Raw genomic sequence first — 15,963 nt, forward strand, 5'->3', positions numbered from 1 at the left:
TACATTAAAGTAGCAAGATGGGGAGTTCCTACTGTGGCTCCATGGATTAGAATCCAACTAGTATCCTTGAGGATGGGGGTTCAATCCTTGGCCTTCCTTGCTCAGTGGGTTAAAGGATCCCATGTTCCTGCATGTTGTGGTATGGGTTCAGCTACAGCTCCAGTTAGACCTCTAGCCCAGGAACTTCCATATGCCACGGGTACAGCCCTAAAAAGACAGAAGGGAAAAAATAGCAAAAATACCATCTTCCCAGAGAAATTGCTGTTAGTGGGGGTAAGGGGTGGTGATGTAACAAGATAGCTGAGTTGTTTTTATTTTTCCATAGATGGAGTTCAGGTGAAATTTTTTGTTTTCCTCTTAATTTTGAGAGCAATTTGCAAAGCTGTCATTAGTTTGCTTCTTAAGTGGGGATAATCAACCAGTTAAAGGTTTCAAAGTCTCTTTTGCTCTCTTATTCCTGTTAGTCTTAAATGGTTTTCAGAAACTAAACTAGTTCCATATGTCTCAGCTAGGTGGAAATGTGATTTATGGGGTTTTTTGAGCACCTTGTGGCATATGGGATTCCTGGGCCAGGTATCAGATCCGAGCCACAGTTGTGACCTGTGGCACAGGTGTGGCAATGCTGGATCCTTTAACCCACTGTGTGGAGCCAGGGATCAAACCTGCATCCTGGCGCTAACAGACACGCTGCTGAACCCATTGTGCCACAGCAGAAACTCCTGTTCTGTTGTTCCATCTTACATTCTCTTGATCCATTGAACATTACAAAAATTTTATTCTGTTTATCACTTTTGTGTGGAAATACTATTGATAAGTATGCCATTTATTTCATAATTTTGGGATTTCAATATTGTTCCTATTTATAGGGAAAATTTTTAGGAAATTCTTAAGGTATCAACCTTAAATACCAAAAGGTTTTAAAGGTGCATTATGAGATTAGAACTTAACTTAAAATTGGAAAGTAGGGGTTACTGTCATGGCTCAGTGGTTAAGGAATCCAGCTAGGAACCAGGTTTGATCCCTGGCTTCACGCAGTGGGTTAAGGATCTGGCGTTGCCGTGAGATGTGATGTGGTCACAGAGGCGGCTCAGATCTGGCATTGCGGTGGCCCTGACGTAGGCTGGTAGCTGTAGCTCCGATTAGACCCCTAGCCTGGGAATGTCCATGTGCCGAAAGTGCAGCCCTAAAATGACAAAAGACAAAAAAAAATTGGAAAATAAAAAATAGGATGAACTGAAGGGATTGAGAAGTTCATAATTTATAAAAATTTGGGCAGTAATTTCAGAAGTATTAGTGTTAATAACAAGAAAGGTATTATTTTACAACTAAGATTTGAGTTTTGAGACTGAATTAAAAGAGCCAGTTTACAGGAAAATAATTTCAGATACTTGAGGGTAGAGGAGGAAAGAAATAGGTGAGGTAGATTATGAAGTACAAACTTCTGGAGTTCACGTCGTGGTGCAGTAGAAACAGTTCGACTAGGAAGCATGAGATTGTGGGTTCGATCCCTGGCCTCGCTCACTGCGTTAAGGATTTGGTGTTGCTGTGACCTGTGGTGTAGGTCGCAGACTTGGCTCAGATCCCACGTTGCTGTGGCTCTGGCATAGGCTGGCAGCTACAGCTCTCATTGGACCCTTAGCCTGGGAACCTCTTAGGGTGCAGCTCTAAAAAGACAAAAAAAAAAAAAAAACCCACAAAACTTTAAAAAAAAGTTCAAACCTCTAATTACAAAATAAATGAGTCACAGATATGAGATGTTTCAAATCACTATGCTGTGTAACAGGAGTTAACATTAGCAACAAACATACAACAAATTCAGAAAAAGAGATCAGATTTGTGGTTACCAGAGGAGAGGGATGGGATAGGGAGAATTGAATGAAGGTAGTCAAAAGATGAAACTTTCAGTTTTAATATAAATAAGAACTAAGGATGTGATATACAAAAACGATAAGTAAAACTAACATTGCTGAGGAGTTCTCTTGTGGCCCAGTGTTAGCAAACCTGATTAGTACCCATGACGATGGGGGTTCAGTCCCTGGCCCCGCTCAGTGGGTTAAGCATCTGGCATTGCCATGAGTTGTGGTGTATGTAGGTGGCAGACTCGGTTCAGCCCCTCCTTTGCTGTGGCTGTGGTGTAGGCTGGCAGCTGTAGCTCCAGTTCGACCTCTGGTCTGGAAACTACCATATGCTGCAGTGCAGCACTTTAAAAAAAAAAATAGAACTAACATTGCTGTGTATTATATAAGAAAATTGTAAGTAAAGTTATACAGTGCTGTACATTAAGCATGTCTCAGACTTGAAGATCAAGAAAAATAAGTAAGAACTAGTTTTAAAAAAAACCAAATGGGTAAAAGGACAATAATTTTTTGCTTGTTAAAAATCTTACTAGACCTGTTTTGCATAGTGGGACACTACTAACCAGTAATCTTTAAAGGAAACATTGGTTGTATTTATTGTTAAACATCTTAATGGAGAACCTATTAAAAACATGAAAGTTACGCCTTAATAAGACTTTATTGAGAGTAAGTGGTGGGTCTCTACTTTGAAGTTAACCATCCCTCATACACAGTACCTTAGAATCCTGGTCCTGCTGCATTAGAGCTAGTCACTTGATTTGAGGCCTCAGTTTCCTTTAATAATTAACAGATTTAAACTACATTGTCTATGGCCCCCTCAGACTATCATGATCTCTTGGTAGAAAATTTTAATACATTAAACTTAAAGTATAGGAGTTAGCAGTTTTCAGCAGATACTCAACCTAAATTAGAGATATTGACTTAGCTACTTAATGAGTTAACAAGTGCCTAAATTAATGTTGAAAATTTTTTGTTTTGTTTTTCCTTTTTTTAACAGGTAGCTGAAAATTTTGTTCCTCCTCTGTTGGATGCCGTTCTCATTGATTATCAGAGAAATGTCCCAGCTGCTAGAGAACCAGAAGTGCTCAGTACTATGGCTATTATTGTCAACAAGTTAGGAGGACATATAACAGCTGAAATACCTCAAATATTTGATGCTGTTTTTGAATGCACATTGAATATGATAAATAAGGTATGTGATCTGCATTTTTTAATGTACAAGAAATTATAATAGCAAGGTACATTTGAGATTGTTCAAATAGCAACTTGCATTTATTGAAAAATTGGCTTTAGTTGTATTTGTTGAAATAAACAGGCGGGTTTACATTTTTAGTTTTTATAAGTATAGTATATCCTTATAAAGAATGGGGAAATGTATTAACCAAGAGGAAGAAAAGGTACATGTAAGTCTATACCTTTATGCAGTAGGTAACAATTTTCTAATCTGTACAGTGGTCTCAAGGTCATTAAAATTGGTAGTGGGAGTTCCCGTCGTGGCGCAGTAGTTAACAAATCTGACTAGGAACCATGAGGTTGCGGGTTCGGTCCCTGCCCTTGCTCAGTGGGTTAACGATCTGGCGTTGCTGTGAGCTGTGGTGTAGGTCGCAGACTTGGCTCGGATCCTGCGTAGCTGTGGCTCTGGTGTAGGCTGGCGGCTACAGCTCTGATTCGACCCCTAGCCTGGGAACCTCCATATGCCGCGGGAGCGGCCCTAGAAATGGCAAAAAGACACACACACACACACACACACACACACAAACACACACACACAAATTGGTAGTGATGGAATTGCTATTGTGGCTGAGTTGGGTTAAGAACCCAACTAGTATCCATGAGGATGTGGGTTCTATCCCTGGCCTTGCTCAGTGGGTTAAGGATCTGGTGTTGCCGTAAGCTGTGGTATAGATCTCAGATGCCCAAATTCAACCCTAGCCTGGGAATTTCCATATGCCACAGGTTCGCCCTAAAAAGAAAAAAAAAAGTTGGTAGTGATTGTGTTAAAGTTACTAGAAAATGTGCGTGGTTCTTAGGTGGCTTTTTTTTTGGTCTTTTAAGGGCCACACTCTTGGCATATGCAAGTTCCCACCCTATGGCTCAACTACTGGCCTGTGTGCTCACCAAGGCTGGATCTGAGCCACATTTGCGACCTACACCACAGTTCACAGCAAGGCCAGATCCTTACCCACTGGGCAAGGCCAGGGATAGAACCTGCATCCTCATGGATACTGTTCAGGTTTGTTACCGCTGAGTCACAATGGGAACTCCTCTTACGTGGCTTTTGATGAGTTCTCTTTATAATTAAATGACCTTGTATTCCTTTGTTTTGGGAAGTGATTGGTATAATAAATAGTAATTTTGTCTTACTTGAGAGGTGAATTCTGTTGTCTTTGGGTTTGCTTTTTCAGCAGGCCATACATCTTATGGGATCCACTAAAAACTCCAAACATTTATACTGAATTAGGACTTATTTTTCCCCTTCCATAATTGAGGCATTGAAACTTTCCTTTGTTCCCACCACTTCTTTTTAGGACTTTGAAGAATATCCTGAACACAGAACGAACTTTTTCTTGCTGCTTCAGGCTGTCAATTCTCATTGTTTCCCAGCATTCCTGGCTATTCCACCTGCACAATTTAAACTTGTTTTGGATTCCATTATATGGGCTTTCAAACATACTATGAGGAATGTAGCAGATACAGGTAAATACATGGGAACAGTATTCTTTATGTATTTGACTACCAAGCTACAGATAGTCGTAGATAAGTAGGTATCACTTCACTTGTTTGAGTGCATCAGTTGCACACATGTGGAATAAGTCCTATAAACAGTTAAATCATCTGTTCTAGAGTGAGTCCATTGGCAGAACTGAGTTATGAGGAGATGTGCGTAAGATTCAAGGCAAGGAGAGCATCACATATCCATGTCCTCACCAGTGTTTCCCTTTACCCATATGCTTTTCCTCTGTGGCACTAAGAGTCAGCTAAGAATAAAGCAAGAAAACTATTTCTAGCAGGGGGATTTGTTTGTTTTACTTTTAAATAATAATTGGTTTATGTAATAGAAAAATCTTACTCAGTTGTGCTGCTTTGGGGGTGGATGTAGAGAGGAGCATCTAAACCTTCAGAAACAACGGAAAGGTGGTAATGGCTAGCTTTTATAGTCTTAAGTAAGCAGTCATTGATTCTAGTTTAATTACATTCATTACTGATTCAATATAATACATACAGATGATGTTAGTCATTACCAAAAAAAGACCTGAGAATGGGCTTTAAATGAATTGTTTAATAGATGAAGTCTTTTTATGAATGTTGTCATTATGTAGTAATTTTGGCATTGTATGTATTTTAGGCTTACAGATCCTTTTTACACTCTTACAAAATGTTGCACAAGAAGAAGCTGCAGCTCAGAGTTTCTATCAGACTTACTTTTGTGATATTCTTCAGCACATCTTTTCTGTTGTCACAGACACCTCACATACTGCTGGTAAGAATTTATTAAAGTCATAAAAACATTAAGTGTTCTGGTTGTTTTTGCAGTTTGGGGTTAATGATGTCCTTCCTATCAACAGGTCTGACAATGCATGCATCTATCCTTGCATATATGTTTAATTTGGTCGAAGAAGGAAAAATTAGTACACCATTAAATCCTGGAAATCCAGTAAACAACCAAATGTTTATTCAGGAATACGTGGCTAATCTTCTTAAATCTGCATTCCCTCATCTACAAGAGTAAATACACTTTTTAATAACCTTAAATTTATAAGTTTTTTTTTTTTAAAGCAGTTATTTAATCATTGTATCTTGACTTGCAGTGCTCAAGTAAAGCTCTTCGTGACTGGACTTTTCAGCTTAAATCAGGATATTCCGGCATTCAAGGAACATCTGAGGGATTTTCTGGTACAAATAAAAGTATGTATTTTATTTACTGTTGCATAAGTATTGAGTAAAATATGGTTAGATTGTTGCATCTAGATTTTTTTTTTTTGGTCTTTTTGCCTTTTCTAGGGTCGCTCCCATGGCATATGGAGGTTCTCAGGCTAGGGGTCTAACTGGAGCTGTAGCCGCTGGCTTACGCCAGAGCCACAGCAATGCGGGATCCAAGCTGTGTCTCCAGCCTACACCACAGCTCACGGCGACAGCTGGATCCTTAACCCACTGAGCAAGGCCAGGGATCAAACTGGCAACCTCATGGTTCCTAGTTGGGTTGTAAACCACTGCGCATGATGGGAACGCCTTTTGTATCTAGAATTGACTTCAAATATACACATGGTCTAGAAAGTAATTACAGAAAGAAAAGTAGGCTATCTGCTAATTATCAAAGTTCCCCATAAGTACTGTTCCTTACTAACAACGGGTATAAAAATCCCAAAGAAACTACCATTGTTTCGTTCTCCTGTTCCACTCCTTTAAAAAAATTATGGATTCGGTCACAGTGTTGCAATGTAGACATTTATATCTTCTAAAAGATCCCCCAAACATTTCAAATCTGTTCAGCCTTGAGTTTTCTTACTATTTTGAGACTGATTACAAGAAAGTATTTATATACATATATTATTTATATGTGTATTTAGTTTTAAAAAATTCATAGATAGTGTATAAAGGATGAAAATTGTGTAAAATGCAATTATGAGGACAGTAATTATATAGTTAAATGTGATCATCATTAGCCTTGGAACATCTTTTTTTTCTTTTTTTTTTTTTTTTTTTTTGTCTTTTTGCTATTTCTTTGGGCCGCTCCCACGGCATATGGAGGTTCCCAGGCTACGGGTCGAATCGGAGCTGTAGCTGCCAAGCCTACGCTAGGGCCACAGCAACACGGGATCCGAGCTGCATCTGCACCTACACCACAGCTCATGGCAAGAAGGAACATCTTAATATTATTTCTTATGAAGTGTATTTTATATATGGCATTACACTGTCTCTTTATAATCTTCCCCCCCCCAAATAACACCTTTGATTTTTAATTCAATTATGTATAATTTCAACTCAACAATTGATGAATAAATTATCACTTGTTTAAGCAGGGAAGTGCTTATCTACAATTTTCTTTCTTTCCAAATGCAAGTCGTTTTCCAAATTCAGGTTCATTGTGCTGACATTTCAACTCTGTTTTCACAGGAGTTTGCAGGTGAAGATACATCTGATCTCTTTTTGGAAGAAAGAGAAACAGCCCTTCGACAGGCTCAGGAAGAGAAACATAAACTTCAAATGTCTGTCCCTGGCATCCTTAATCCACATGAAATTCCAGAAGAAATGTGTGATTAAAATCGGAAGTCATGCTGGGTTTTTCTTGGGTTGTTTTTTTTTTTTTTTTTCTTTATTTCTTTTTTTCTTTTCTTCTGCAACTCTTGTTAGCAGATGAAAACAGCATCTGGATATTTGTCGACCAAAATGATGCCAATTTGTAAATTAAAATGTCACCTAGTGGCCCTTTTTCTTATGTGTTTTTTTGTATAAGAAATTTTCTGTGAAATATCCTTCCATTGTTTAAGCTTTTGTTTTGGTCATCTTTATTTAGTTTGCATGAAGTTGAAAATTAAGGCATTTTTTAAAATTTTACTTCATGCCCATTTTGTGGCTGGGATGGGGGGAGGAGGCAAATTCAATTTGAACATATACTTGTAAATTCTAATGCAAAATTATACAATTTTTCCTGTAAACAATACCCATTTTTAATTAGGGAGCATTTTCTTTCTAGCCTGTATTTCAGTCTAGAAGAAAAGATAATGAGTAAAACAAATTGCGTTGTTAAAAGGATTATAGTGCTGCATTGTCTGGAGTTAGCACCTCTTGGACTGAATCGTTTGTCTAGACTACATGTATTACAAGTCTGTATGGCAAGTTTGCAGCAAGATCATGTGCATATCATCCCATTGTAAAGCAACTTCAAAAAATATGGGAACACAGTTAGTTATTTTTACACAGTTCTTTTTGTTTTTGTGTGTGTGTGCTGTCGCTTGTCGACAACAGCTTTTTGTTTTCCTCAATGAGGAGTGTTGCTCATTTGTGAGCCTTCATTAACTCGAAGTGAAATGGTTAAAAATATTTATCCTGTTAGAATAGGCTGCATCTTTTTAACAACTCATTAAAAAACAAACAAAACAAAACTCTGGCTTTTGAGATGACTTATACTAATTTACATTGTTTACCAAGCTGTAGTGCTTTAAGAACACTACTTAAAAAGCAAAATAAACTTGGTTTACATTTATTTTCCCTCTATTGGCTCAAACTTATTCCTATGTTAATAAAGGTGGTTATTTGTGTTTAGGTATTAGGTAACATTTTAAAATGGAATTCAGTACCTCTTAACTCCCAAATATTATTTCTAAGGTTTTTGAGTAAAGGCAGCACTTGTATAAAATGAACACGCTCCTGAGGTACCTCTGTTCTTCTCTGTGACTTTATTTGCAGTTAAAAAAGCATCTTCTCTTCTCCAGTTAGGATTGAACCCCTAAGCATTTGAAGTGCTTCATGTTTTTGGAGAATCAACAACTTGGTGTAATTGCTATACTCCTAGTTTTAGAGGGTTTTGGAAAAACTGGCATCGTTTCAGTAGAATGTAATCTCATATAAATAATATTTTCTGGAACAAATGGTTAGATTTTAAAACGTATTCAAAGAATATTGTTAAGACTTGATTTAAAACTTTAGCTTTGTTAAATCTTTGATCTTATCATTGATGTTTACCTAAAAAAGGTTTTCTTGGATCAGTAAGAGTTCAGGTGCAAATTGTTCTATTTGAATCAGCTATAATTTGTATTTAGTTTAGAACAGCTGTCACCATTTCCACCCAGTGTCATATATCATTTTATTTTTCTACAGCCTCATTGCTTACCTTGCTATGTTCTGGATGTTTAAGAAACCAAGCTCTGGCTTGGGAACCAGGGCAGTTCACTTTGAATTAAAAATGATTTGCAACTGGGGATGCAGCCACTATCAAACATAAACTTAAACCTTTATTTAGGTTAAAGCGAGTTGTTAATAGCCATAGGTAAAAAGAATCACTTCTTCAAGATAAAAAATACATAAAGACACGTTCATTTAAAATTTGTACATAGATTGAACTAGAAAGCTCAGTTTTAAGCGGAGGTGTTTTTTTGTTTTTTGTTTTTTTGGTCTTTTTTGTGTCTTTTTGTTTTTGCTTTTTAGGGCTGCACTTGTGGCATATGGAGGTTCCCAGGCCAGGGGTCAAATTAGAGCTGTAGCTGCTGGCCTACGCCACAGCAACACCAGATCTGAGCAGCATCTGCAACCTACGCCTCAGCTCACATCCATGCCAGGTCGATCCTAACCCACTGAGTGAGGCCAGAGATTGAACCTGTGTCCTCATGGGTGCTAGTCAGATTCGTTAACCACAGAGCCACAATGAGAACTCCTAAGTGGTTTTTGTTTTGTTTTGTTTTAATTTAAAGTAGATCTCAGAGTTCTCTGGTGACTCAATGGGTTAAGGATCCAGTGTTGTCCCTGCTGTGGCTCGGGTTCATGCTGTGGCATGGGTTCAGTCCCTGACCCAATAACTTAGGCATGCCAAGGTCATGGCCAAAAATAATAATAGATGTCATCAGTTTTTTTCCATTCCATATTTAAAATCCCCTGTGTGAAGATTGGTTGCAGGAGTGTGATCAAGGGAGATTTGGCCAAAATGAGAACATGACAGCAATAGTAAATCTAGGGTGGGCATTTTTTGTTTAATTGACAGTTAATCATAATTCAGGCCAACATCAGTATATTTGACAGCAAAGCATACTGATGCCTGGTCATTTGAGATGTTTGGTTTAGGGCTGATTAATTCCTGGAACAAGGCAATGACTCAGTTATAAACTGTGGGGGAGAACTGAAATTGTCTCATGAGTAGATCTGAATCCTAGTCTAGGTGCTTAATATGCACTCATTTGAACTTAGAAAAATGGGTCACAAAGCTAATTCCTGTGTCAGTTGTGAGGATATCTCATTGAGAGTAAGATGCATTTTTTTGTTCACATTTTAGCATCCCTGGAAATTGGGGTTTATTTTATAGTCCATAGCATCTTAAAACTTAGGGTGGCTAGGCAATACTACTGACATTTCCCTGTTTGTCCATGTATGAGTTTAATTAGAGCTGTGTGTCTTTATTAGTTTTAATTGCTATTTGAAAGGGTCTTACAGGAGTTCCCTGGTAGCCTAGCGGTTAAGGATCTGGCTGGTTACTGCTGTGGCTTGGGTTACTGCTGCGGCACAGGTTCAATCCCTGGCCTGGTAATTTAATTTTTTTTTTTTTTTTTTTTTTTTTTTGTCTCTTTGTCTTTTTGCCATTTCTTGGGCCGCTCCTGTGGCATATGGAGGTTTCCAGCCTAGGGGTCGAATCAGAGCTGTAGCCACCAGCCTTTGCCAGAGCCACAGCAATGCAGGATCCGAGCCGCATCTGCAACCTACACCACAGCTCACGGCAATGCCAGATCCTCAACCCACTGAGTAAGGCCAGGGATCTAACCCGCAACCTTCTGGTTCCTAGTCAGATTTGTTAACCACTGAGCCACAACAGGAACTCCTGGCCTAGTAATTTCTGTGTGCCACAGGGGTAGCAAAAGGAAAAAATACGAAGGATTGCCTGGCAACAAAATAAAAATGTCATCTTTGTGCAAATAGGCATCCAGGGGCAGCAAGATATAAACTTGGTAAGGAAGGAGGTACCCATTGTTATAAGGGTAATTAAACTTCAATGTTTTCTTACAAAGTGGTGACCACATTTTCCTTTGGGACCTAAGCAGGAGGGCTGCCCAAGAGCAGTAAAGCAAAGACTTGTTCACCAAATGCCATGCAGTGCAATTTTATTCATGAGAAGTTGATAATGAAATTTCAAAAGGGGTTCTGCAACCAATTCATGCATTTTGCGGTAAGGACTTACTGTTTTGGTTGATAAGTGTTTTCTTTTTTATAATGATTTTTATTTTTTCCATTACAGCTGATTCAGTATTGTGTCAATTTTCTGCTGCACAGCAAGGTGACCCAGTCGCACATACATGTGTACAGTCTTTTTTTCTCACATTATCATGCTGCATCACAAGTGGCCAGACACAGTTCCCAGTGCTATACAACAGAATCCCATTGCTTATCCATTGATAGTGTTTTCTCAAGCTTGGTGGCACATCTTGGTAATTGATATCTTAGATTTGAAATAGAGCAGTAAGTATAACAAGTGTCTTCATAGGCTGTCAACCCCATATTGAGCAGAATCTATGGTAAACTTACCTAAGCTTCAGGCTTTTCACGATTTGATGCCAGTATACAACATACATTAAAAGAGTTGGAGAAAATATATTAGAATGTTGAAAAAAAAAAAAAAGAATGTTGAGAGGATTTGGTCTGATTTAGCGGTATGTGTGTTGAGTTTTCCTCCCAGAAAGTTTCCAGAAGAATTAATTCAATAATGATATGAAGGCTTAAGTCTGTGGAAAAGAGGTTCAAAAAGTTGCAAGTCAACTGATTATGCTGGTGTGATCAGAAGCTCGTGGAGAGGCTCCATGGTGATGTAGTAGTTAAGGATCTGTCATCTCTGCTGTGACTCAGGTCACTGCTGTGGTGTGGTTTCTGTCTCTGATCTGGAAATTTCTGCATGCCTCTGGCACACACCCCCCCCCCCGCCCCAAGAAAAAAGCTCATGGACAAAATGAATTATTACATTAAAAATATATTTATGGATAGTACTTTCATTACCTTAAAGTTTCTTACTGCTTTTTGTGTTCTTCACTTCAGTTAGAAAATTAATGGTAATTTTACAATTTTCTCCTGGATGCCTTAGGGAATAAACGCTAGCTCACAAAGTGGTTGTGTATTTAAGAATATTTAAGGTGTTTTTTGGGGTCATATAACAAAAAGGTAATAAGTGATTTATGTATTTATTTTGTTGTGCTTGTATCAGTGAAGTCCAGAGAAGCAATTCAGAACTTGGCAAGGGCAGCTATATGATATCGCAAGGTTTTGGCAATTTAGGAGTTTTTCTGTCCTCAGCACCTGGGTTATACCCCAAGGTCAGATATGGCTATGGAAATTTCAGCTATTACGTCTACATTTTAGGTGACAGGGAGGATAAAAGCTTCCTTTTGTAAAACTCGGAACAAGTTACAGAACACTTGAATACATCTCCACAGCCTCACCCAACAAGACAAGCTGAGGGATGTAATCTTAAAGTTGAATGCATGCCACTCAGTAAAATTGGCATTCTGTTAATGAGAAATGGGGGAGAGTGAACTGAAAAAAATAGTCCCAAGCACAAGTTCATCAAAAATTAAAGGAAAAAAGTCTCCATGAGAAAAGTAAAAAGGCTTCCCTAAGCAATGAGGTACTGAAAATGCCAAAGGAATTGCTGCTCCTGTGGCAGATGCCTTCGTCATTCACTATAGACAATTCAGAAAAGAAAATCCATCTTACAGGATGGCAGACAAAACCATTTACTCCTCTTTGTTACATTTACTCTTTATTACTAATTGCTGTGTAATTTTGATTTTCGAGATAAAAAGAAACTCCTGGAAGTTCCCCGGTAGTTTAGTGCGCTAAGGGTCTGGTGGTGTCACTGCTGTGGCTCGGGTCACAACTGTGATGTGGGTTTGTTCCCTAGCCCAAAAAAAAAAAAAAAAAAAAAACAACTGCTGAAGCTGACTATAAGATGAAGACTTTAAAACCCAAAGAAGAGGAGTAATTACAGGAAAAGGGCCATGTCTGAGAGTTGAGGAAACTTATATGGGAAACCTGTCACTTCCATTGTGAAAAAGATCTTTTGGGAAAATGATTATCAAAAATTCCAGAGTCCTTTTCTTGATTGATCTACTCCTGACCTATCACTACTCTCCCCTCTGTCTAGACACGACTGAACATTTTATTTCCTGACATGGGAGTACTTGCTACACTTTCAAAAATCTTCCTTTGTTGTCTTACTCTCAGTATTTCTTTACACTTAATCAATTTGCACTTAGTTTATTACATCTCTCTTCTGTTAACCTATTAGGATAAGACCAGAGTTCCATGAGAGCTGGGATACACTATTTTTTTGTACTCCAGCAAGACATAATAGATTTGTCCTGAACATAACACTCTTGCTTCCCTGATAGACAAATAATCTAATTTGTGTGTGTATATGTTATTTATTTATTTATTTATTTTGCTTTATAGGGCCACACCCACGGCACATGGAGGTTCCCAGACTAGGGGTCTAATCAGAGATACAGCTGCTGGGCTACACCACAGCCACAGCAATGCCAGATCCTTAACCCACTGAGAAAGGCCAGGGTTCAAACCCGCAACTTCATGGTTCCTAGTTGGATTTGTTTCCACAGTGCCACGACAGGAACTCTAGAAAAAAAGTTTTTTTTTTTTTAAAATTTCAGATACATGCATTCAAATTAAAAAAAAAAAAATGTATTCCTCTGAGAACTTTCCTGCTTCTTACTTTCAAGTCCCAAGGGGAAGAGAGACAGAGACAGAAAAAGACAGATGGTAGGATATAAAACCTTACCAAGGTTACCAGCATGATAGTTACAGTCGCCCTCATCCAAAACTCTCTTTGCCTTCCTCACAAGTAACTTAAGAGCTATGCCTTCTGGAATTGTCTCTTGGAAGTTGTCACATTGTGAAGCAATAGAATTGATGAGAGGCATAACTTCAAAAAGTGGGGGATGGGGTATTTGAAAGGGAAATGAGAGAGTTAAGCCAAAACATTTAGGGGCAGATCACTGTTAAAGTCTACATTGTGGTTGATTCTGTTAAAGGTACTTAAAGAATATCCCGATAAGAATTTGGAGTACCTCAAAGAAGCAAGTATTCCAATGTGAAGATTTGTCTTGAATACCCAGCACGATTCAGCACACACTGATCACCTTTTCAAGTTTGTCTAGCACTTAAAGAGTTTAACATGAAGCTCATGAAGTTTAGACTTGAAGGCCTCTGTCTTGCCAGAGATCCTTCCAAGGCCTTTTAGGAATCTTAGGTATGTGTGATATTTGTAGTTAGCAGTTTTTGAAATGTGTGATTATTAAGATTTCTGTCCTCATTCTCAGTAAGTATTCACTTTTGTACTTTATTAAGTCTTTTTTTTTCCCCTCTGTCATACACATCCATTTATTTAGTCTTTTGAGGGCCACACCCACGGCATATGGAAGTTCCTAGGCTAGGGGTCCAGTCGGAGCTATAGCTGCCAGCCTACGCCTATCCTTATCCCACTTAGCACGACTACGGATCAAACCCAAGTCCTCGTGGTTACTAGTTGTGTTCATTACTGCTGAGCCACGATGGGAACTCCCTGTACATAATTGTGTATTTGTAGTTTTGTATTCTTTTTCTCAACCAGTTTCCCCAATTGTGTAAGTTTTTTGATTCAGAGCATGAATCCACCCCTATTTGCACCATTTTGTACCTATTTGTTTTTCTTTAGTCACTCTTACTTTGGGGAAAGGGTTCCTTTTCTGAAAACAGGAAAATTAAGTGAACCTGTGCAATCTAGATACTGTCATTCTTAAGCCTTCTTTCCCTTCTTGGTTCCCAGGAAAACTAGTAGCTAGACCCTGATGCTTCTGGCAAAAGATGGCAAGAATCATCTCCGGGAATCTGACCAACTCAGGAGGAAGGAACCAAAGGTACCTGTAGAAGTTCTCTGACTAAAACTCAGTCAGACCACTCTGCAATGAAGATCACAGCAGATGAGCCCCACTCATGGGCACAGCCTTCCAGTCAGTTTTTTTTTGTTTGTTTTTTTTTAATTCTCTCACTTTAAGTACAACTAGACAACTAAGGATTACCCAGGCCTCTGAGGGCAGTCTCAATATGAAAGCTAGAACAGGAACAATCAGGGGAAAAAAGAAAAAAACTTAGAGAAAACAAAAACCATGCATAGGCAGGAAAAGTAAACAGAAAACTAACCAATAACCTCAGAGAAGTTAAAAGAAGCTATAGCAAGCCAGAAATAAGAGAATACTATATATTAAAGGTAAATTTAGACAAGTAAGAATGTTTGAAATTTAAGTTCTTTATTTCTACTGTTGAAGAGTTGAAGGATAACTTGAGATCTCCCCAAAATAGAGTAAAAAGACAATCACACAAAATAGAGATATGACATTTGCACATGTTATGAAATGATCACCACAATAAGTCTAGTAACCATCTGTCCCCATACAAAGTTATTACAGTATTATTGATCATATTCCTATGCTTACTAGTTTTGTAACTGGAGGTTTATACTTCTTAATCTTCACCTATTTCATATCCTTACCCCCCTCCTCTCTGGCAATTACCCAGAGTTCTCTGTATCTATAAGTCTGTTTCTGTTTTGTTATGTTGGTTTGTTTGTTTTGCTTTTTAGATTCATTCTTTGCAATCATTTAAATCATTGATCCATTTGGAATTTTAGTGTTTTAGTGTAAGATGCTATTATTATTATTATTATTATTATTTTTGCTATTTCTTTGGGCCGCTCCCGTGGCATATGGAGGTTCCCAGGCTAGGGGTCTAATCGGAGCTGTAGCCACCAGCCTACGCCAGAGCCACAGCAACGTGGGATCCGAGCTGCATCTGCAACCTACACCACAGCTCACGGCAACACCAGATCGTTAACCCACTAAGCAAGGGCAGGGATTGAACCCGCAACCTCATGGTTCCTAGTCGGATTCGTTAACCACTGCGCCACGACGGGAACTCCAATGCTATTATTTTATTACATTTATTTCAGTCTTTTTCTGTTCATATATTTGGACATAGATGTAATCATGGTTATATACAATTGACATAAGACTAAATGTTCTTTCATAGCCTGAAATTCTTAAAAAGGTAATGAAAGTTAGCAGCCCTCCTTTCAGGCACATGCATGTATATCCCAAATTTATCATTTCAGCTATCTAGCTTGCTTGATACAGTTTTGACTCAAACAGTATCTTATTATACAAGGGATTTTTCAACAAATCTATAAAATGAAAATAAACCTACTCATAGAAGTTCCCACTGTGGCTCAGTGGTAATGAACACAACCAGTATTCATGAAGATGCAGGTTCCATCCCTGGCCCTGCTCAGTGGGTTAAAGATCTGACGTTGCTGTGAGCTGTGCTGTAGGTCACAGACATTGCTTGGATCCTGAGTTGCTGTGGCTGT

The 15,963-nt window shown here is 38.5% G+C and overlaps 1 protein-coding gene and 1 long non-coding RNA gene across 12 annotated transcripts in view; both read left to right on the forward strand.

Annotated features, from left to right (window-relative positions):
* Positions 1-8,061, forward strand: part of XPO1 (exportin 1) — a 45,422-nt gene extending 37,361 nt beyond the window's left edge. For all 11 annotated transcript variants that reach the window (XM_085019102.1, XM_085019094.1, XM_085019096.1 and 8 more), the window contains 6 exons: positions 2,854-3,048; positions 4,385-4,553; positions 5,203-5,337; positions 5,423-5,582; positions 5,666-5,762; positions 6,972-8,061. In XM_085019102.1, coding sequence (XP_084875228.1) covers positions 2,854-3,048; positions 4,385-4,553; positions 5,203-5,337; positions 5,423-5,582; positions 5,666-5,762; positions 6,972-7,118 — 903 coding nt within the window. In that variant the 3' untranslated portion in view covers positions 7,119-8,061. The remainder of the gene's footprint in view (positions 1-2,853; positions 3,049-4,384; positions 4,554-5,202; positions 5,338-5,422; positions 5,583-5,665; positions 5,763-6,971) is intronic.
* The window catches only part of LOC146404771 (uncharacterized), a 1,009,186-nt gene that overhangs the window by 598,622 nt on the left and 394,601 nt on the right, over positions 1-15,963 (forward strand). The window lies entirely within an intron of this gene.

This window comes from Sus scrofa, chromosome 3 (assembly GCF_054392235.1).
Source record: "Sus scrofa isolate SSC_HxYL_T2T_F1_AM1 chromosome 3, Sscrofa_HxYL_maternal_Yorkshire_Landrace_v2.0, whole genome shotgun sequence".
NCBI classification, from domain to species: domain Eukaryota; kingdom Metazoa; phylum Chordata; class Mammalia; order Artiodactyla; family Suidae; genus Sus; species Sus scrofa.